We start from the raw sequence: 22128 nt of genomic DNA, 5'->3' as shown, positions 1-22128 counted from the left end.
AAACAAGAGTAGCTAGCCCGAGACACGGTTTGGTGGCAATCAGATAAGGAGCAAGAGTTTGCCAGAGTTTTCCCAGCTTTGTGCACATGCTCGTGCTCAGTTGCTCAGTTGTGTCCAACTCTGCAACCCTATGGACTGTAGCCCACCAGGCTTCTCTGTCCGCCTGATTTTCCAGGCAAGAATACTAGAGTGGGTTGTCATTTCTTCCTCCAGGGGATCTTCCCAACCCAGGGAGCGAACCTGCTTCTCTTGCATCTCCTGCGTTGGCAGGCAGATTCTTGACCTCTGCACCACCTGGGCAGCCCATGTGGGAAGCCCCTTTTGTGCACATCAGTTCAGTTCAGTCACTCAGTCGTGTCCGACTCTTTGCGACCCCATGAATCACAGCACGCCAGGCCTCCCTGTCCATCACCAACTCCCGGAGTTCACTCAAACTCATGTCCATCAAGTCGGTGATGCCATCCAGCCATCTCATTCTTTGTTGTCCCCTTCTCCTTCCGCCCCCAATCCTTCCCAAATGGTGATTTTGAGTTAATCTCTTGATTAGCACTGAGAAATCAGAATGGCATTAAGCCCCAGCTGTTGAGTTGTTTGCTCTCTCCAGGGTTTAACTGGTGGAGTTAAACTTTTCAACGCTAATATGACAGTTTGACCTCTTAATAATCCAGGAGAACTTTTTTCTTGAGGAAAACAGTCACTTAACCAACTGAAAGTAACCACTTACAGTTCACATAACAGTACTCAGCAGCTTATAAATCATTTCCACTAATTAGGAGACTCACTGCACTAGAGTAAGGTCGGTAAAGCATGTCAGGCACTTCACACAGATCCTAACGCATAATCTGTGCCCAATAAATTGAGTGTATGACTGGTAATGTGACTACCTTCTGATCTTTGAAGTAAATCTTACAATAGGTTCAATCTGCGTTAATACAAGAGACAAAGCTGAATGAGATTGATTCTTACCATTCCCATTTTACAGGCATGTACACTGAGGTTGAGAGAGAATCTGATTTTCAGGCCACACTCTTAGTTACATGACAACGCTGGGACACACAGCCACGCCTCCTGATTCTAAAACCTGTGCACGCCTCATTGACACCAGGCTGGTTTCTCCTGATGGCCTTCAGCTCCAGGCTTAATAAGTTATCCCCTTCTTCTCTCCCTCCCCATTTCTCTCTTTCTCTTTCTTTCTTTCAAGCCTGCCTTTTCTTTTCACCTGTCTTATGAGATCAGGAGATAATCTGATAAGGGATTGTCTTTTATGAGAATGTCCTCCCTGGGGAATGTCTGCTAAAGCTGACTGAGCTTGCTTGCCAGGTTGATGCTGGAGCCACAGAAACAGCTTTTCTTGTTTGCTTTTCTCCAACCTCTGCCAGGCAAAAAGGGGCTAGCAGCTGAATGCTAACATCCAGAAAACAAGGTTATCCTTCCAATCTCTCCTGGTAGCCACCTGTCAAGAGCTGTGTTCCAATTTAACTTTTCTCCATCTACTTCCTCAAGTTTTGTGCTTCCTGGCTAAGAAGTCAGTTTCAAAGCATGTTCTTTGCACATGCTCAGAACTTCACTGCATTGCCACCTGAGCTATTTCAGAGCCCTATTCTTATCTGAAATATCTTGTTTCATTTTTTTTTCATTTATCGTGGACTGTAGTTGATTAACAGTGTTGTGTTAGTTTCAAGTGTACAGCAAAGTGATTCAGTTTTACATGGACATGTATTCAAAGTCTTTTCCCTTTCAGGTTATTATAGAATATTGAGCAGCGTTCCCTGTGCTATACAGCAGGTCCTTGTTGGTTATCTGCTTTAAATATAGAAGTGCGTACATATCAATCCCAAACTTCCAGTCTGTCTCTACTCCCCAACCCTTGTTCATTTTCTCTCCTTATCTTGAGAGCAGTTGTTCTCAATCAGGGACCATTTTGTCCTCTGAGAGACACTTGTCAGGGTCAGGAGACATATGGTTGTCGCATGGAAGGACGGAGTACTGGCGTCTAGTGGGTTGAGGCCAGGGAGGCTGCTAAAAATCCTACAGTGCGGGGGGGTAGACCCCACAACAAAGAATTGTCCAGCCTCAAATGTCAATGGTCCCAGTGTTGAGAAATCACACTGTGAGATAAGCTTCAGAGACAGTGTCCTGTGGATCTCATTTATGGGTATCTTAGTACCCAGAATAGTGCTCACATTTAGGAAGTGCTGAATATTGGCTGAGTGAATGAATGAACATGTGCTCCAGAGTTTCTCCACACTGAATCAACTGCACTGTGTGCTGGACAGCATTCTTAAGCCCAGAATAATGGAGTCAGGCCCAGGCAGCCACCTAACCCATGAATAATCATCCTGTACCCAGAGTGCTCACATAAGTAGGACAGAACTGGCGGCACAAGAGGTGGGAGTTGATTCCCTCCTGGTACTCACTGAAAATCATTAACAAACACAGAGAAGCTGTTTTGGCAACTGCAGGAGATAGCCAAGGAATGGTGATTGCAAAAACTTTTTGCCCATCTCTGACCTTGCTTTCAGATAGTGGCTGGAATCAGGCAGCTGTAGTTTGGTGGATCTAGATCAAACTTTTCCAGAATAGTGTGATGCATGACAATCAAGATGATATGTAAAATGCCTCAGCCACGTGTGATTTAATGTGTAAAGCTAATAATTGTGGATGCTCAAACATGTCCAACTCTGCGACCCCATGGACTAGGGTCTGCCAGGCTCCTCTGTCCATGGGATTCTTCAGGCAAGAATATTGGAGTGGGTTGCCATTTCTCCTGGGTATTACTTCCCAACCCAGAGATCGAACTCGTGTCACCTGCACTCTTGCATTGGAAGGGGGGTTCTTTACCACTAGTGCCACAGCTTGTAACAGAAGTAATGTGACCCAACAGTGTAGGACATGGACCATGGATTCAAGTGCCTGCATTGATGTCCTATTCCACCTTTTCCTGGGCTTCCCAGGGGCCTCAGTGGTAAAGAACCCACCTGCCAGTGCAGGAGCCACAGGAGAAACAGGTTCAATCCCCGGGTCAGGAAGATCCAATGGAGGAGAAAATGGCAATGCACTCCGGTGGGTTATTCTTGCCAGGATAATCCCATAGACAGAGGAGCTTGGCGCGCTACATACAGTCCACGGGCTCGCCAAGAGCTGGACACGACTGAGCATAAGCGTAAGCCGCCTCTTCCTAGCTCTGTAACCTTGTGGGCTGGGGTCCATCAGTTACCTTCTCTGAGCCTCAATTTTCTCACCAGTACCCTGATACAGGATTGGAATCTACCTCACAGTGTTGTTATGAGAGAATGTAAATGGCCCACATAAAGAAAAGAAAGGTCTCTGGGAGGAGCTGGCACACAGCAGCCATTACTTCTTAGTATTTTTCCTAAAGCAGATTATTCACCCTTGGTTAACAGAATTCTCCCCTTCTTTTTCACTCTCCCAACCCCAGCCCATTTTCTTTTCTTCCTCTGCTTCTTTTATGCCACCTGTGCTTCTTTCTTCCTCACTGTCTCTCCTTTTCCTACTCTGGTCCCAGTGAACTGCAGGAGACTCCCAGGAGTCCTACTTTGGTAGGACTAATGGCCCCGAGATTCTGCCCCAGAATCTTGACCCGAGACGAGTTACTCAACATCTCTTTCCTTCAGTTTTGCCACCTACAAAATCTCAACAGGAAAACTTCTCACTTCCGAGGGTTGTTTACAGCATGAAAAAAGACAGTACCCACGTGAAGTGCTTCACGCTCATGTGACATGTCCTGCGTGCTTCCTCGAAGCTAGGAGAATGGGTGATACCGAAAAAAGAAGTCCCCAGGGACGGCATGCTGGGAGGGCAGGCACCGTCTTGAAAGACCTTAAGGGAAATTGCAGCTGACTGGCATTGGAGACGTCTGTGTCAGTCTAGGCCATTCTCTGAACGAGAGTATCAATAGCTCATATTCACTCAGCACCCAGAGACGGTATAAAGGGACCCTGTTCGGCTGAGGTTGACATCATGTGCGTGAAATCTAAAACTCCATCCACTCAATAGATGCTAAAGTAAGAACATCCCAGATATGTCCCTTTTCCGTCTCTCCATTTCCTCCAAAATATCTCATCTGATGAGGAATTAATAGCACACCTTGTTCTCCGGGTGGAAAGCTTGTTTTTGTTTTTGGTGTTTGGTATGTGTTTGTCTGGTCAAGGCTTGGGAGGTGTTTTTGGAACGTCCTCATTTTGCATTATGCTCTACATGTTTAAGTCATTTGTGAACCAATTTCATTGCTAACTGCATCTAGACTGGGACCAGTTAAAGTGTTCCTTCCCTGAGCAGAGATTTATTGTTCACTTTCTTACCGTGTGCTGGGCACTGTTCCAGGCCTTGGGGATACAGTGGTGAACACATCAACCACGGCCTCTCCTGTGGAATCGACGTTCAGAGAAGGATAAACAAACAACAACAAAATATTTCTTTTCTGGTATGTTGTCTCTCCTACCACGGCAATGTGGTACGAGAAACAGTGTCCAGGCTTTATACTGAGGACAGGGAAGGCCTCTTGAAGATAGTGGCATTTGATTTAACATCTGAAAGATGCAGAAGCACACAGTCATGCCATAATCTGGGGCAAGAGTGTTCCAGACAGAGAGAACAGCGTATGCTGAGTCTCAAAGTAGGAACAAGCCTTCGTCCTGAGGAAGAAGAGAAGGTCAATGTGACTGGTGTGTCAAGTCAAGGCAGGTGGGTTGTAAATGAAGTTAGAGAGAGTAGGGAGTCAGGTTCCATGGACAGTGTCAGTGAGGCAAGGAGCTGGATTCTCCACTGCGCTGCTGGAGGAGCTGTTGGGTGTTTTTAAGCAGGGAGTGAAGGGGGATCATTCACAAGGCCATAGGGAGACTGGACTCAAAAGAATGAATCCCGATTAGGTAGCTGATTTTACACACATCCAGGTAAGAGATGATGGTGGACTAGACTCTAGATCCATCACCCCACAACACATCTTGAAGAGTCATTTCAATGAGACAGGTCCTCTTTTGCTGAACTTTCAGTAAAGGTCAAAAGGGAATGAGAGAGAGGAAATGAAGCTTGTTGCTTCCTTACCAAGGTTTTACATTTCCGTGTTCCAAAGAGCTACTAAAGCAAAACCAAAGCAGGCTGGGGTTCTGATCTTTCTTTCTTTTTTTTTTTTGTAATTGATACTTCCTGTAAGTATCTTACTTCCTGTAAGTATCAATTACTAAGCTGCCCCCAGTCATTAGGAATGATCCCACCATGCCCTGTCTTGACTTGCCCTTTGGTTTGTTTTGGGTGTTTTTTTTTGCTTTTGTTGTTTCTGCTTGTTTCTAACTTGTTTTCTAGCTCTCCGCTCTCATCTTCTAAATCAGGTAGTGAGATTGGGATTTGGTAGGGGGAGGTTCTTGCAGACTTGAATCTCACTACGGGCTGCACATCCAGGGCGTCCCAGGAAGCCAGAGGTCTGGCCTGTGGCCTGTTCTCACTTCCCTTCTGATCTTCCTCATTTACCACTAAGCAGATGGAGGTCTTTCCACCAGCACTCAGCACTTAGCCTCTGAGGACCTGCTCTATCAGCTGGGGAGCAAGCTCAGGGCAGCCACCGAGGTGGGAGTTTTAATCCAACATGCACGATTTTAACCTCCAAACTCCTGAGGTTGAAGGAGGGAAGTGGTGGCGGGAGGGATATCCAGTGTGGGTGGGTGTCAAGAGAAGCTTTCCAAAGAGATCGTTTTCTTATATGTGTTTCTGTTCCACGAGAAGCCTTGCTGCTGTTAGCTGTCACTGTGTAGGGGTCAAATCTGAAACTGCTCTGGTGGTCCCTATGGGGCTCCAAGGTGATTTTGAATGTGTCAATATAATCATTGTGACCCTAACAGCTCCCTTCACATATGACTCCTGTGGATGACATTAGAAGAGAAAACTTCAGTGGGAGTCATATTTGAAAATAAATAAGACATGCCCAGGCTTTTTTATTTTTGTGGTTACAGTAGTTTTTTAAATTGTTTTCTTTTTAAATCCATCTGTTGGGGGAAAGTACATTTGTGTAAGGTGTTGTTTAGCAGCTGAGTAACCTCATAGTCTCCGTTTGTGGCCTGTCTGGCCTGAAAGACAGAGACCTGAGTTTTATTATATAAGTTTCAGGTGTACAACAGTGTCTCAAAATTTTTCAAGATTTTACTGCATTTAAAGTTATTATAAAACATTGGCTGTGCTCCTTTCACTGTGTAATATAGCCTTGTAGCTTATTGATTTTATACCTAGTGGTTTGTACCTGAGTCCCCCAACCTGTCTTTCCCCTCCCCTCTCCCCACTTTGTTCTCTGTATCTGTGAGTCTGTTTCTTTTTTTATTATTATTATTCACTAATTGCTTTTATTTTTTAGATTCCAGAGTCCTGTGTTTTAATCCTGGGACTCATACTGACTCCCTGTGTGGTACGGGTACATCTGTCCTTAATGTCCCCACATTCCAAATAAGCAGTGGAGATTAGATCTCTTCTGAGAGTCTAAGTTCTGTAATTCTAACAACTTCTAGTCGAATGATTCTGCCCTGGAACTGAGATGGTTTTTCATACCTACTTTATGATACATTGTTTTCTCTTTTCTACCCACTTCTTTCCTCTCCTGAAGGCTTTCCTACAATTTGTCACTTTACAGCGTAGTGAGTACCTTGTGGGTAGCTAAGTAGTTAAGAGCTTGGGCTTTGGGTTTGGGTCTAGTTCTGCTGTTTGTAAATCCTGTTATTGATAATAGCCCTAGTAACCTCCTTCCCCTGTGTTATTGGGAGATGAGATTACTGCCTTGTGTGAGTGTCATGAGGGTTGAATATGTTCATATGTGTAAAGTGCTTAGTGCAGTGCCTGGAACGTACAAAGAGTTTGGTAATGGTGTTGTTAGTGTGTTTATCAAGACAAGGACACAGAAGGACACAGAAACTAGCTGTCCTCTCACTTTTACTTTATTTCTGCTCCATCAGCTCTGGAGAATGTTTCTACCGTGTGCTTTTTAAACTTCATCTGTCATTTATCTTCTTTAAAATGGGTTGATAACATTCTTCCTGTTAAAAAGTTTTTTGTTTTAATGGGAGGATAAATGGATTACAGAAAAGTTTAGCTGTTTGCTTGCTAATTTTAAAGTGTGTGGGGACTATAATAATTGTGGTTCTTAGAAGCAGAATATTTTACTCTCAAGAGTGTCAGATTAAAAACTGTCAGGATGTTGCTTCTGTGGTTTGGAAAGACTGAGTAACTTTTTAAAGGTAATATCTTACTTTTAAAAGTAAGAGATAAAGTACAATTTTGAGCCCAAGACTGGCTTAGAACAGTTATACCAGTTGCATCATTTCTCAGGCCTCAGTTTCCTGGTCCTTGAATGAGATTCCCCCTTCATAGGCTTGTGTAGAGATTGAAATAGTAATTTTTTTTTTCTTTAAAGAAGAAAACAGGATTTTTTTTTTTTTTTTATTCTGCAGCCTCTCCTGTTTTTCTCTTGTGATCACACATAAACACTTTGGTTCACATGTAGCTTGGATTTCAAATTTGTATCCCTCTAAACTCTCTTAGAAATCCTGTTACACGGGAAGCTCTGAATTAGGACTACCTGACTTTGGGTCATTTATTTTGAGATACTGTATGTTACTAAGGGTCAGGTGTCACACCCTCTGCCCCGTGCATGCCAGGCCCTTCTTGGACGTTTGGTTGTGTCTCTTCCCTCGCATCGGGTGTACTTGAATGTGGTTTGCTTATTCACGTAACAGGACTCCCAGGAACCTGGCACATGATACACATATGTGAACCAGAGACCACAAACGCCGTCTGCAGAGGGGGCTGCTCAGCCTCACCCTGTAGCTGTGAAGGAAATCCATCCCACAGTCTCTGGATCTTACCATCTAAAATTTTATTAAGTGACATATCCTAATTTCCAGTGTCGTCAACTAAAATTTATTCATAAGCATTGTTTTGACCAACAAAATACATCCCATCACCTCTCAACCTTTGATTTAAGTAAGTGACAAGGGCAGGTTTTTCTTTTTCTTTTTCCACCCTATTTATTTTGTTAATGTATAGTGTGATGTATTGATTTACAACGTTGTGTTAATTTCTGCTATACAGTAAAGTGATTCAGTTATACATATATTTACACTCTTTTAGAATATTCTTTTCTAAATATTCTTGCTAAAGAAAATAATATCTTTTCTAATATTAATTTTAGAATATTACGGTTTCTTATAGGATATTGAGTAGAGTTCCCTGTGCTATACAGTAGCACCTTGGTGTTTATCCATTCTATATATAAGAGCTTGCACCAGGCAGGTTTTTCTGTTGTTATCGATGATCAATCAGACCTTTGACCTCCCAGAGAAGCCATCCTCCCACACAGGAAAGGGCTTAGACCTGTGGGCTCAGATGTGCCAGGGCTGGGACATGCCAGTGTGGGCATAAAACTGTAGCGGCATCTCCCCAGTTCGTCTGCACTGCCCTTCTTCACCTAGCTTGTGTGTATCCTCATATCACATGGTGGGTATTTGTTAAGTCCTTTCCACTGCCCGCCAGCTGTTGTATTGTCTTTGATGAGAGCATCAGTAATCTGAGTAATTTTACCATATTAATGACATCATCTGGGGAGTCCATACTCTGGGATCTTTAAAGAACTCACCTCCCAGTGCAGGTAGACCTAAGAAATATGGGTTCAGTCTCTCAGTCGGCAAGATCCCCTGGAGGAGGACGTGGCAACCCACTCCAGGATTCTTGCCTGGAGAATCCCATGGACAGGGGAGCCTGATGAGCTACAGTCCATGGGGTCACACAGAGTCAGACACGACTGAAGCAACTTAGCACAAAGTATAGATACTTGTGGTGTCTTATGTACATGCTTTTAGTTGCAATAAGCAGGCTCCAACTCAAGGTAGCTTAAGAGAGGGGCATCGGGGAAGTGGATTTATCAAAGGAATACAGGGATATTTTATGGAACTCAAGAACAAGGATTCTGGATAAACCACAATAGAAAAGAATATAATTAAGAATGTATGCATATGTATAACTGAGTCACTTTGCTATACAGCAGAAATTAACTCAATATTGCAAATCAGCCATACTTCAATAAAGAAATTAAAAAAAAAAAAAAAGAATAAGGAGTCACCTAGACCAGTGGAATGGGAGAGACACTAGAAACTCTGACAGCAACTCTCAAGCTTTTCCTCAGGCTGCGTGATTTTCTCTTGCCTCCTTCTGGTTGCCTGTCTCCTTCATTCTCCCTGCAGATGGTTTTCCTTTTTCTCTACGTGCTGCAGATAGTGGCTGCCCCACAACCACCATATTTTCATCCACTCAGACTCAATTCCAGATTCCCTGGACTGAGGTTCTGATTGGCCCACCTTAGGTCAGCTCTTTCTCCTCATCCAATCAACTAAGGCTGAAGGGTTAGAACCAAGTTGTACAAACATGGGCACCACTCCCTATGTCTATCATGAGATGACCAGATACACCTAAAAAATATTTACTATTAAATTCTCTGAGATAAATTTATGTATTGACAAAAGATACATTGACCTAAATCAAGGTGGATATAAAGAAAAACTGAAAGGAGAAGAAATGGTTTTGTTTTGTTTCTATTCAGGAAATAAATTCATTTGGGTTATACAGCAACAAAGTATTTTGTAATATTTTATGAGTTTTGACATATTCCTTAATGGATTCATATTATTTCTGTTGATCTTTTGAGTATTAGTTTTTTATATTGTTCTCTGGGGCATGTGCTTTGGGGGTTTGCTTGCGGGTTTTAAAAAGAGATCAAATGAGTTAAACTGACACATTGATTTATTTCCTCCTATAGTGTGTTGTTGCTAAATCACTTCAGTTGTGTCCGACTCTTTGTGACCCCGTGGACTGTAGCCCACCAGGTTCCTCTGCCCATGGGATTCTCCAGACAAGAATACTGGATTGGGTTACCATGTCCTCCTCAAGGGGATCTCTCTAACCCAGGGATTGAACCCGCATCTCTTATGTCTCCTGCATTGGCAGGCAGATTCTTTACCACTAGCACCACCTGGGAAGCCCTGTACAACAGGAGGAAAAAAGATGACTTTTTTATTTTTCATTTAGACATTAATTCAAATTTTAACTTGGTTTTTTCTTGCCTAGGCAAATTTGAATAATTAACCTTAAACTCTGTACCTTGGTTTCCTTGTCTGTAAAATGGGGGTGTTGTCATATTACAGAGTTTTGTGGAGTTTTAATGAGATAGTTTCCGTGATATTCCCAGCTTAGTGCCTAAGACAAAGATATGTTTCCTTTCCCCTTGCCACCAAAGATTGTGTGTGACCTGGCTTTGCAGATTTAAGGAAATAATCAGGGGAAATGAGACAACATAGAACATACTCACTTACCTCTTAGCACTATTTCCAAAGTTCTTATGGGCCACATCTCCATAATGCCACTATCTAACCAACTGAGCTACTTTCTAGACTTTCCAAGAGGGAGGGGATGTATGTATACATATAACTGATCCACTTCATTGTACAGCAGAAACTCACATAACATTGTAAAGCAACTGTACCCCAATTTTTTTAAAATGTAAGTAAATACTATAATTAGTATCTTTCACATGGCTTATACCACTCTGAGCCTCAGTCTTCTCATCTACTGAATTGGGGATAATAACACCAAGCTCAGATGGTGACTAGGGAACTTAGAGATAATATTATAAAAACACTTCGAGCACCGCTGAGTATGTAGTTGCTGCTCAGTAATGGAGGCAATTTTCATTTTAAAATTGGATTATATGTATCTGAGTTTCCAGATCTTACAGTTTTGCTTCATTTTGTGTTTGGCCAAGCCACATGGCTTGCAGGATTTTAGTTCCAGTACCAGGGGCTGAACCTGGGCCCACAGCAATGAAAGCATAGAGTCCTTCCTAACCACTGGACCACCAGGGAATTCCCAGGGTCTTGTAGTTTTGTACAACAGCTGAGAGACAAAGTGCTGCGCTTGCTTTTCAAAAGTGACCCAGCAGTTCTACATCCATGGACAAAGCTTGATGTGCAAAATTTATTATGACATTGCTTATGACAGCAAAAGGCAGAAAACAACCTAAGTGTTTCTCAATAGGACACTCATTGAATTATTATAGGTCTGCACAAATGATTTGATACTATAGACCTTTTATGAAGAATGAGGTTGGTCTATATGTGTTGACATTGGAAAGATTTCCGAGAAATATTGAATTAAAAAAGCAAAGGGCAAACAGTGAGTGTAGCAATTCTACTTGAACTGAAAAAGAACCTCACACATATAAATATTCATATACACAGATACCAGGTACGACACAGATACCACAGTCTCACACACACATACAATTATTGAGAGAACCTGCTTCATTTCAGAACAATGTGTCTAATTTAACAGTATTAAAATAGAACATTTAATATGAGAACATATGTTTTTAACACATATCTGGGAAAGATTGAAGGCGGGAGGAGAAGGGGATGACAGAGGATGAGATGGCTGGATGGCATCACCGACTCAATGGACAGGAGTTTGAGTAAACTCCAGGAGTTGGTGATGGACAGGGAGGCCTGGCGTGCTGCAGCCCATGAGGTTGCAAAGAGTCAGACACGATGAGCGACTGAACTGAACTGATGTGTTTTTAACATGTACATGTGTATATCTGAAAATCCATATAAAGATGGTCTGTGAGGATTCGCCTCAAACTGACAGAGTGGTAATTTTTGCAGGTAGAATGGTTTGGAGCGTTTGGTAATCAAAGTGGATCTTTGCATTTTATGCATTGTTTAAATATTTTACAAGAAATAATTTCCTTATATTGCAATTATAAGTGATAAAAAATTAAATATAATTAGTAGTTTGTACATCAAGCTGTTCTTAACTGGGTATCTTAACTATTCTTAACTATTAATTACAATTGTGGTATATTACAAAGGGGGACCAAAATCTCAAAACTGGAGACTTTACTTTTTAACTTGAGTTTCATTTGTCAAATACATTATGTCAAATATGACAAATTTGTTTGTCAAATACATTATGCATGTATTGTGTTTATTGAAAGACACTAATGAATAAAACTATTTTCATTTGAAAAGTAAAATACTGATTCAAGGAAAAATATAGTTGTTTCCTCTGAGCAGAAAACCTGCTTTTCATAGTTAAATTTTGTATGTGCCATATAGGTATTATATTTTCAACATATTGAGTGGTCTTTCCTTTTCATTCTTTTCTCTTTTAAGTCTAAGAGCTAAAACGAAAAAATCTAAGAGCTGATGCCGTATAATAAATCTGTTTACGACCAAAACTGGTGATTACCTCAGCTCATGGTGGTTTTAGGCCGAGCACATCACATGTAAAGAAATGGTGATCAAGTTCAGGGGTTTGCGTGCCAGCCCCAGCCTGATGCCACTCTTGCCATCTTGTCCCCACAGATGACAGAAGGCAGGCACTGCCAGGTGCACCTCCTGGATGACAGGAGACTGGAGCTGCTGGTTCAGGTAGGTGTTGCCACACGGGGACAACGCATCCGGGCTCCCTCTGTGAACCTCACGGCCCGTGTTCGGTCTTATTGAGTGGTCTTATCTGCACCTCAGAACCAGTGACCCAGGATTGTTTATGGGGGCTTCACAGCCAATACCTACCTGTATTTAAGAGAAACTATAGCCTGGTGACAGGAGATGTGTGGATTCCAGTCTCAGCTTTGACACTCAGCAGCTGTTTGACCCTGGGCAAGTGACTTGACTTCTTTGACCTCTTGTTGGTCAACTGGTGACCATAATGCTTCCCAAAAAGGGTTTTTTTTTTAGATTATTATTTTTGCCTGTGTTTGGTCTTCTTTGCTACATGGGCTCTTCTCTAGTGGCAAGCAGGGGCCACTCTCTAGGTGCGGTATGTGGGCTTCCCTCTGTGATGAGAAGCTTCTCATGGCTTCTCTGGTTGCAGAGCACGAGCTCTAGGGCATGCAGGCTCAGATGGTGGCTCCTGAGCTCTAGAACACAGGCTCAGTAGTTGTGGTGCAAGGGCTTAGTTGCCTGTGGCTTGTGGGATCCTCCTGGATAGTGATTGAACCTGTGTCTCCTGCATTGGCAGGCAGATTCTTTACCCCCAGGAAGGATTTTTATGAGCTGAGACTCTGCATTCTGCTGCTTTCCCTGCCACATGGCATGGTCTAAGTTAAATACCCATTTACAACAGCTGTGAGCTGGGGTTAAGATTGACTCATCTTCCTCTCAGAAATTATGGTTAAAATGAAGCTAGATTAATCCCAAGCTCCCAATCCTTCCCTCCCATACCTCCTCCCCCTTGGCGACCACAAGTCTGTTCTCTGTGTCTGCGAGTCTGCTTGGGAGCTTGGGATTAGCAGATGTAAACTAGTAGATATAGGGTGGATAAACAAAGGCCTACTGTATAGCACAGTGAACTATGTTCAATATCCTGTGATAAACCATAAGGGAAAAAATATGAAAAAAATATGTATAACTGAGTCACTTTATAGTAGAAATTAACACATTTTAAATCAACTGTTTTTCCGTAAAATTAAAAACATCAAACTAGATTATATATGTGAATGAAATCTCTGGAAAACACATGGAGCTATATGAATGATGGTATCCTAATTATTGATGCTTCTCTATTCACCCAACACTCTAGACCCAGATTCTTTTTTGTTGTTGTTTGTTTTACATCTTGGCTACCAAGCACTGGGCTCTTAATTCCCCAGCCAGGGATAGAACCAACACCCTCTGCAGTGGGAGCACAGAGAATTAAACACTGGACCACCAGGGAAGCCCCTGGACTCATAGTCTTAAAAAATTATGGAAGAGGCTGCTGACAGCCACACCTACAGCTGTGACAAGAATTCCCTCCCTTGACCAAACCTAAATTCTTCTCCTTTCTGAGGCTTGTGCCCAGTCCACTATGTACAGGCTTCAATTAGAACGAAAATAGTACGGTCAGTAATAGTTTCACCAGAGTAGACCTTTTGGTCTAGATTTCTATTTCTCTTCTTTTCTCCTTTCCTTTTTCTTTTTTTCTCTTTGTTTCTTCTTTTTTTGCCAACAACAAACATCCCCAATTCTTTCTTCCCCAACAACAAACATCCAACCCTCAAACTACCATAATGAGTTCTAAACTGTGTGGCTCAAAGTTTGAAAAAAGTCCGTCTAGAATGCCTCCCTACAGATCCCTTTTTCCTTCCCCAGTCTCTGCAAACCCACCATTTGCTCTCACTCTGGACTTGCTGGCTGATTCCAAACCATCTTCTTACCACCAGAGCCTGTGCTTCCCAAAAGCTCACAGACTGGGTTGTTCTTCTAATGAGGTGCCCAATAAGTACTGGTGATTATGATCTGCACAGTGGATGCTGTTACTCCATCCCTGGAGAGAAATGAAAAGCTTAGTCTTTGGAACCAGACAGAACTGGGTTCAAACCCACTCCTTAAGTGGAGCATCAAGTAAGATTCTTGGCTGCTCTTGGCCTTTGTTGGCACATCTATGAAATGGAAAGGACCCCTACTTCATAGGCTCATTGTAAGGATTAAAATGAAATCATGGCTGGAAGAAGTTCAGTACAGTAAGTGGTTACTGTTACTGTTTTGTTGCTTTTTTGTTGTTGTTAGTTCTCTCTGTGACCCCTCAGCCATGGGTCTTGAGCCTCCTCAGTTGACTGTCACCAAGCAAAAATTATTCCTACAGCCTAGGCAGTGGTTAACATTCTTTGTCTTGATCACTAGCACCATACTATTTATAAAAAAGCATTTTTTCCTGAAACAACAATGCATTAATAAATACACTTTTACCTTGGAGGAAAAATTAAGGCTCTAGATGGTTGCAAATATATGAAAGCGATCATCTCAGCGATGCTCCTATTCCCATTTCCTGCCCTTCCCAAGCCCTTAGAGAATGGTCTACAGTAGATTAACCTAAGCACAGAAAGGCACAGGTATCCAAAACAGACAAACAAAGGCTGCTTTAACTGTTTGGGAGAGAATAAGGTGGGAGCAGTAAGCGAGAGTATCTAATCAGGTTTATATCTCAACAGCCCAAACTTCTATCAAGAGAGTTGTTGGATCTCGTGGCTTCTCATTTCAACCTGAAAGAAAAGGAGTATTTTGGAATCACGTTTACAGATGATACGTAAGTGCTTTCACTTTTACCTGTTGTCTGGACTTCCTATATGCATCATTCACAGTTGGCCAAAGCAGGGGGGAATGCTTCGAGAATTAGAATATGTTCTGCTCACGTGTGTGCTCAGTTGCTCAGTTGTGTCCGACTCTCTGCGACCCTGTAGACTGTAGCCCACCAAGCTCCTCCAGGCAAGAATACTGGAGTGGGTAGCCTTTCCTCTTCCAGGGGATCTTCCCAACCCAGGAATCAAACTCGTGTCTCCTGAATCTCCTGTACTGGCAGGCGGATTCTTTACCACTGAGCCACCTTGGAAACCCCATGTCCTGCTTAGCTAAACCGTTTTTAATGCAAGATTTTTCTGTAGGACTAAGGTAAAAGGAGAAAAGGAATACTGGCCATTCTAAGAACTCACAATATTGTCCAAGTGCTTTAGAAATCTGTTGCAACGAGCTTATTTTTCTTGATGATATTCTGTCTTCACATTTCTTTGAATGCAATTGTACCTTCTTATTTAGCTTATCTGTCAGGGATGGAAATACTCGAATGTCATCCACTCGTGTTAAAACTGAATGAATGTTTGGACTTCATGGCAAGAAAGTTTAAAGGCAATTTTGTGGCCCTCCCAACAAATATGTATATACTTTAATGTGACATGAACTTTTGAACTTATACTTAGGTTTATTTTATGTTACCTTCTTACTGTCATATTTTTCTTTTACTTACATTTTTTAATGCAAACTTGGACGGTGTATATATTTGTCAACAACTGAAATCCTCTCTGAAATGAGACAGCTGTATAAAAATGAATTCATAAGAATTTAAAACTCGATGTAAGCAAATGTGTTTAGTCTTACAGGCTCTTTTCTGTGTGGGTATGTGTGTGCTTTATGGCAGCCTGATTTGTCTACATTATACACAGCTTGATACATCAAAAGAATTCTTCCCCTTTATGGAATAATTTCCAGAGAACTCTTCAAATATTAAAATTTAAGAAAACGTGTTACAGACACAAAATATATTGGCCAACCAGCCAGCATTCTTTGCATAACTCTCCCAGTTTAAATGCTTTTCTGTTCTTCAGGTTAACCAGGCAGAAAATAATCTCAAGAAGGGGTTAATTTGTTTTTAACACTGATTATATGCAGCCTGGACCTCTTGGAAATGCCAGTGGGCTCAGGACTTGGGCAGGACAAAAAACAGACAGATGGGTTGTCAGGAGATGTAGAAGAAAAAACTTTGACTTCAGACTCAGGCTGTTTCCTGAATAGAGTTCAACAAAGGGGAAAAGTACGCTTCATATCACCCACCTCATCTGAATCACAGAATTATCTGTTCACTCAATTACTGTCTGAGACCTTGTCTGATCGGTCCTCTGCTGGATGAATTAGGAAATACAGATGTCCACTGAGCGCAGGCTCTAGCTGGAAAGACAAGACCAGCTCATGAGAATCAGTGATTAAATATATACATACAGGTTGAGTTTGTCTGTAATGGAATCATACCAAGCAACGTAAGACTTAAAACCATAAATACATGACGGCTGAGTTATATGATAAAAACCGTAAGTACAAAAACACTATAATTTATGGAGAGATCACGTAAAGTAGAGGCTAAAATCATGAATATTGGAGTAATGTATCCATTTAACAGCTATTTCTTGAGTGCCAGTGAATGCCAGGCATTGTTCTAGTTCCCGGGGATTCAGCCGTGAGCAACACAGACCAGGTTCCTGCTCTCATGGAGTTTATGTTGCGTTGATATATAGTCCAGCAGAACAAGTAAATAAGAAGATAAATGAGAAAAGACCAGAAATGACAAGTGCTTTGAAGAACATGAAACAGGAGGCCTGGATCAAGAAAAACTAGGGGGTAAGGGGAGTCAGTTTTAGGGTGAATCAGGACGGCTTCTGAAAGGTGACATATAATAAAAAACAAGAACCAATTCTGCAAAAGTCAAGGAGGCCATTCCCAACTAAAGCCAGTGGAAAAACTCTCAGGTGAGAATAAGCTTCACTTTTGTTTTTTGGGTTTTTTTAATTTTGAGAGTTTTTTAAATTTTTTATTTTTGAGAAAGAAAAAGCCAGTTTGACTTGAATAGTAAGAGGAAAAGTGGTACAAGATAAGGTGGAGAGGGAGGTGGGGTGGATGTCAGAGAAGTTTGGTATCTTAGACTGAAAATCGCTGACACTCAACTTTTCTCATCTGTACAGTGGACATAATAACAGCACCAAAATAACAAGTACTTTATGCTGCTGCTGCTAAGTCGCTTCAGTCATGTCCGACTCTGTGTGACCCCATAGACGGCAGCCCATCAGGCTCCCCCGTCCCTGGGATTCTCCAGGCAGGAACACTGGAGTGGGTTGCCATTTCCTTCTCCAATGTGTGAAAGTGAAAAGGGAAAGTGAAGTCGCTCAGTCATGTCTGACTCGTAGCAACCGCATGGACTGCAGCCTACCAGGCTCCTCCGTCCATGGGATTTTCTAGGCAAGAGTACTGGAGTGGCTTGCCGTTGCCTTCTCCGAACAAGTACTTTATAGGGTACATATAATAGGGTCATGTGCATGCATGCATGCTAAGCCGTGTCTGACTGTTTGCAACCCTATGGACAGTAGCCCACCAGGCTCCTCTGTCCATGGGATTCTCTATGTGAGAATACTGGAGTGGGTTGCTATATCCTCCTGCAGGGTATCTTCCCGACCCAGGGATCGAACCCACCTGAAAGGCCCCATAGTAGGGCCAAAGTATTTATTATATTAGAGCCTAGGCACACAATGAAAGGAAGCTATCATCCTGTTGTTTGTAGTCATGGCAGGCAGGTGTGCTCTGACGGAGGCTACATGAAGGCTTGGGTGGGAGTCCACACAGGAGCGAGGACAGGAAGACCTTCAGTAGAGGGCAGAGGAGACAGGGCTCCAGGGAAGAGTCATTCTGAGGGTCAATACATGGACATGGTCATGGCCCAGTGGGGAAGAAACTGACCTGAGCGTGGATTAGGGTATCAGTTCAGTTCAGTTCAGTTCAGTTGCTCAGTCGTGTCCGACTCTCCGCAACCCCATGAATCACAGCACGCCAGGCCTCCCTGTCCATCACCAACTCCCGGAGTACACTCAAACTCATGTCCACAGAGTCAGTGATGCCATCCAGCCATCTCATTCTCCGTCGTCCCCTTCTCCTCCCGCCCCCAACCTTTCCCAGCATCAGAGTCTTTTCCAGTGAGTCAACTCGTCGCATGAGGTGGCCAAAGCATTGCAGTTTCAGCTTTAGCATCAGTCCCTCCAATGAACATCCAGGATTGATCTCCTTTAGAATGGATTAGGGTATAAGAAGGGCTAACTCAGAGGTGAGCCCTGAGAGTCACATAGGTGGAGAAGGCACGCTGGGGCCATTGAAGATTGTTCTGCAGGGAACTGACATGATTGATGACTGTGGTCTTGCAAATGTCCCAGGCTGCGAGGTTCGTGGTAGGCTGGAAAAAAGGGCTGGCAGGCATGGCAGGCTTTGGGGAATGCTCCAAGCTCAGGTGAGCATAACCAGAGGGGGCATAAATCAAGCGTTCAGACTGCAGGACCGTCTCTTCAGAAAGAGAGGAGTATGTAATACGAATGACTTCCTTTGCCAACTCGGGCCACCTTCCACCTCATGGGCCTTAGGATTATCTCTTTTTAAATACTCTGTTGGAAGAAGAATGTCTCACTTAATTGCCTCCTCTAGCTATCTCATTTGGTGAGAGAGGTCAGTGGTTATAGCCTTTCCAAGAAGCCTGGCTCCAAAATGCCCTTTGCATACTCTCGTGCAAGTGACAGCAGAGTCTGTTTTTGAATTATGATCAGTTTGGAAGGTGTCTTCTGACTCTAGCTGTGTTTATTTTTAGAAGAAGTATGAGCTCGGGTTTTGGAGCATGGAGGGGGAATTGGCCATTTCTACCTTTCTGGGGAACATGTCTGGAAAATTGCTTCTGTTGAAGGGTGTCTCCTTGGAATGTCTTGGTAACAGGCCTAGTTCTTTTTCTTTGTCTGGTAAATATTTTTGGAAAGTATTTTCTTTCAGCACTGCCCTTCCCCCGCCCTCATAAAACCACTGAGTCGGATCCCTCCCAGGATACTGAATGAATTGCATTTTCCAGCCTACATGCCACATCAGCTCTTTGCCTTTGGTGAACTTCTCCAAATGGAGTTAGGCAAAGCCGAGGGGACATTTTGTCAATGAAACTAGCCACTGTCTATCCTACTCCACGGGCCAGGAAGAGAAATGGAAAAATGGAGTTGTGAGCTTACATAATTAAAGTAGCGACGGTGACCAACAAAAACAAATTCATGATCCTGTTTTTAAAGGGAGGGTTAGAGTTCCTGAGCTCAGGCTGTGAGTGCCTTCTGGTGTTCTGTGTGCAGAATGAGTCTTTTACCCCTAGAGGGCAGTCGCGACCCTCCTGAGGCAGCACTCTGTTCCCCATAATGGTTCCCATCCCTTTCCACCCACTTAACTTTCTTTTCTTCCCTTGTTTGAAAGGATTTGCTGGATGAGCTTTGTTTATTGTGAAATAATAAATAGGTTTCACAACACAACTGTGATTTTTGATCTCCGTTCCATTCAGTGGGCCTGAGATGATGGGCCTTTGACTGGTAAAATTCTAGCCTAAAAGAACAGTTGGTTCAAAGTGGTCTCAGTTCAGTTCAGTTCACTTGCTCAGTCATGTTCCGCTCTTTGCAACCCTGTGGACTGCAGCATGCCAGGCCTTCCTGTCCATCACCAAATCCCAGAGTTTCTCACACTCATGTCCATCAAATTGGTGATGCCATCCAACCATCTCATCCTCTGTTGCCCCCGTCTCCTTCCGCCTTCAATCTTTCCCAGCATCAGGATCTTTTCCCATGAGTCAGTTCTTCGCATCAGGTGGCCAAAGTATTGGAGTTTCAGCTTCAGCATCAGTCCTTCCAAGGAACATTCAGGACTGATCTTCTTTAGGATGGACTGGTTGGATCTCCTTGCAGTCCAAGAGACTATCAAGAGTCTTCTCCAACACCACAGTTCAAAAGCATTAGTTCTTTGGCACTCAGCTTTCTTTATAGTCCAACGCTCACATCCATACATGACTACTGGAAAAAACATATTTTTGACTAGACAGACCTTTGTTGGCAAAGTAATATCTCTGCTTTTTAATATGCTGTCTAGGTTGGTCATAACTTTCCTTCCAAGGAGCAAGCGTCTTTTAATATCATGGCTGCAGTCACCATCCACAGTGATTTTGGAGTCCCAAAAAATAAAGTCTGTCATTGTTTCCATTATTTCCTCATCTATTTGCCATGAAGTGATAGGACCAGATGCCAAGATCTTAGTTTTCTGAATGTTGATTTTTAAGCCAACTTTTTCACTCTCCTCTTGCACTTTCATCAAAAGGCTCTTTAGTTCTTCTTTGCTTTCTGTCATAAGGGTGGTATCATCTGCATATCTGAGGTTATTGATATTTCTCCCGGCAGTCTTGATTCCAGCTTGTGCTTCATCCAGCCCAGCGTTTTTCATGATGTACTCTGCATATAAGTTAAATAAGCAGGGTGACAATATACAGTCTTGATGTACTCCTTTTCCTATTTGGAACCAGTCTATCGTTCCATGTTCAGTTCTAACTTGCTTCCTGACCTACATACAGATTTCTCAAGAGGCAGGTCAGGTGGTTTGGTATTCCCGTCTCTTTCAGAATTTTCCACAATTTGTTGTGATCCACACAGTCAAAGGTTTTGGCATAGTCAATAAAGTAGAAGTAGATGTTTTTCTGGAAGTCTCTTGCTTTTTCAGTGATCCAATAGATGTTGGCAATTCAATCACTGGTTCCTCTGCCTTTTCTGAATCTAGCTTGAACATCTGAAAGTTCACTGTTCGTACACTGTTGAAGCCTGGCTTGGAGAATTTTGAGCATTACATTACTAGTGTGTGAGATGAGTGTAGTTGTGCGGTAGTTTGAACATTCTTTGGCATTGCCTTTCTTTGGGATTGGAGTGAAAACTGATCTTTTCCAGACCCATGGCCACTGCTGAGTTTTCCAAATTTGCTAACATGCTGAGTGCAGCACTTTCACAGCATCATCTTTTAGGAAGTGAAATAGCTCAACTGAAATTCCATCACCTCCACTAGCTTTGTTCATAGTGATGCTTCCTAAGGCCCACTTGACTTCACCTTCCAGGATGTCTGGCTCTAGGTGGATGATCACAATATCATGATTATCTAGGTCATGAAGATCTTTTGTACAGTTCTTCTGTGTATTCTTGCCACCTCTTCTTAATATCTTCTGCTTCCGTTAGGTCCATACCATTTCTGTCCTTTATTGTGCCTATCTTTGCATGAAATGTTCCCTTGGTAGCTCTAATTTTCTTGAAGAGATCTCTCTAGTCTTTCCCATTCTATTGTTTTCCTCTATTTCTTTGCACTGATCACTGAGGAAGGCTTTCTTATCTCTCCGTGCTATTATTTGGAACTCTGCATTCAAATGGGTATATCTTCACTTTTCTCCTTTGCCTTTAGCTTCTCTTCTTTTCTCAGCTATTTGTAAGTCCTCCTCAGACAACCATTTTGCCTTTTTGCATTTCTTTTTCTTGGGGATGGTCTTGATCCCTGCCTTCTGTACAATGTCAGGATGAACCTCCGTCCAGAGTTCATCAGGCACTCTATCAATCAGATCTAATCCCTTGAATCTATTTCTCACTTCCACTGTATAATCATAAGGGATTTGATTTAGATCATACCTGAATGTTCTAGTTGTTTTCCCTGCTTTCTTCAATTTCAGTCTGAATTGGGCAATAAGGAGTTCATGATCTGAACCACAGTCAGCTCCTGGTCTTGTTTTTGCTGACTGTATACAGCTTCTCCATCTTTGGCTGCAAAGAATATAATCAATCTGATTTCGGTATTGACCATCTGGTGATGTCCATGTGTAGAGCCTTCTCTTGTGTGGTTGGAAGAGGGTGTTTGCTATGACCTATGCGTTCTCTTGGCAAAACTCTGTTAGCCTTTGCCTTGCTTCATTCTGTACTCC

At 42.6% G+C, this 22128-nt stretch overlaps 1 protein-coding gene across 7 annotated transcripts in view; it reads left to right on the top strand.

The window, feature by feature from the left end:
• FRMD4B (FERM domain containing 4B) overlaps positions 1 to 22128 on the top strand; it is a 365056-nt gene that overhangs the window by 211559 nt on the left and 131369 nt on the right. For 6 of the 7 annotated variants that reach the window (XM_088831932.1, XM_055414295.2, XM_055414297.2 and 3 more), the window contains 2 exons: positions 12411 to 12476; positions 15020 to 15114. In XM_088831932.1, the coding sequence (XP_088688058.1) occupies positions 12411 to 12476; positions 15020 to 15114 (161 nt within the window). Of the gene's footprint in view, positions 1 to 5425; positions 5584 to 12410; positions 12477 to 15019; positions 15115 to 22128 lie in introns of those variants that run through there. The other variant, XM_055414300.2, reaches the window with a different exon arrangement.

The sequence above is a fragment of the Moschus berezovskii genome, chromosome 24 (genome assembly GCF_049115385.1).
Source record: "Moschus berezovskii isolate FMDL1 chromosome 24, NW_MosBer_1.0, whole genome shotgun sequence".
NCBI classification, from domain to species: Eukaryota; Metazoa; Chordata; class Mammalia; order Artiodactyla; family Moschidae; genus Moschus; species Moschus berezovskii.
This window is presented reverse-complemented; position numbering and strand designations above follow the sequence as displayed.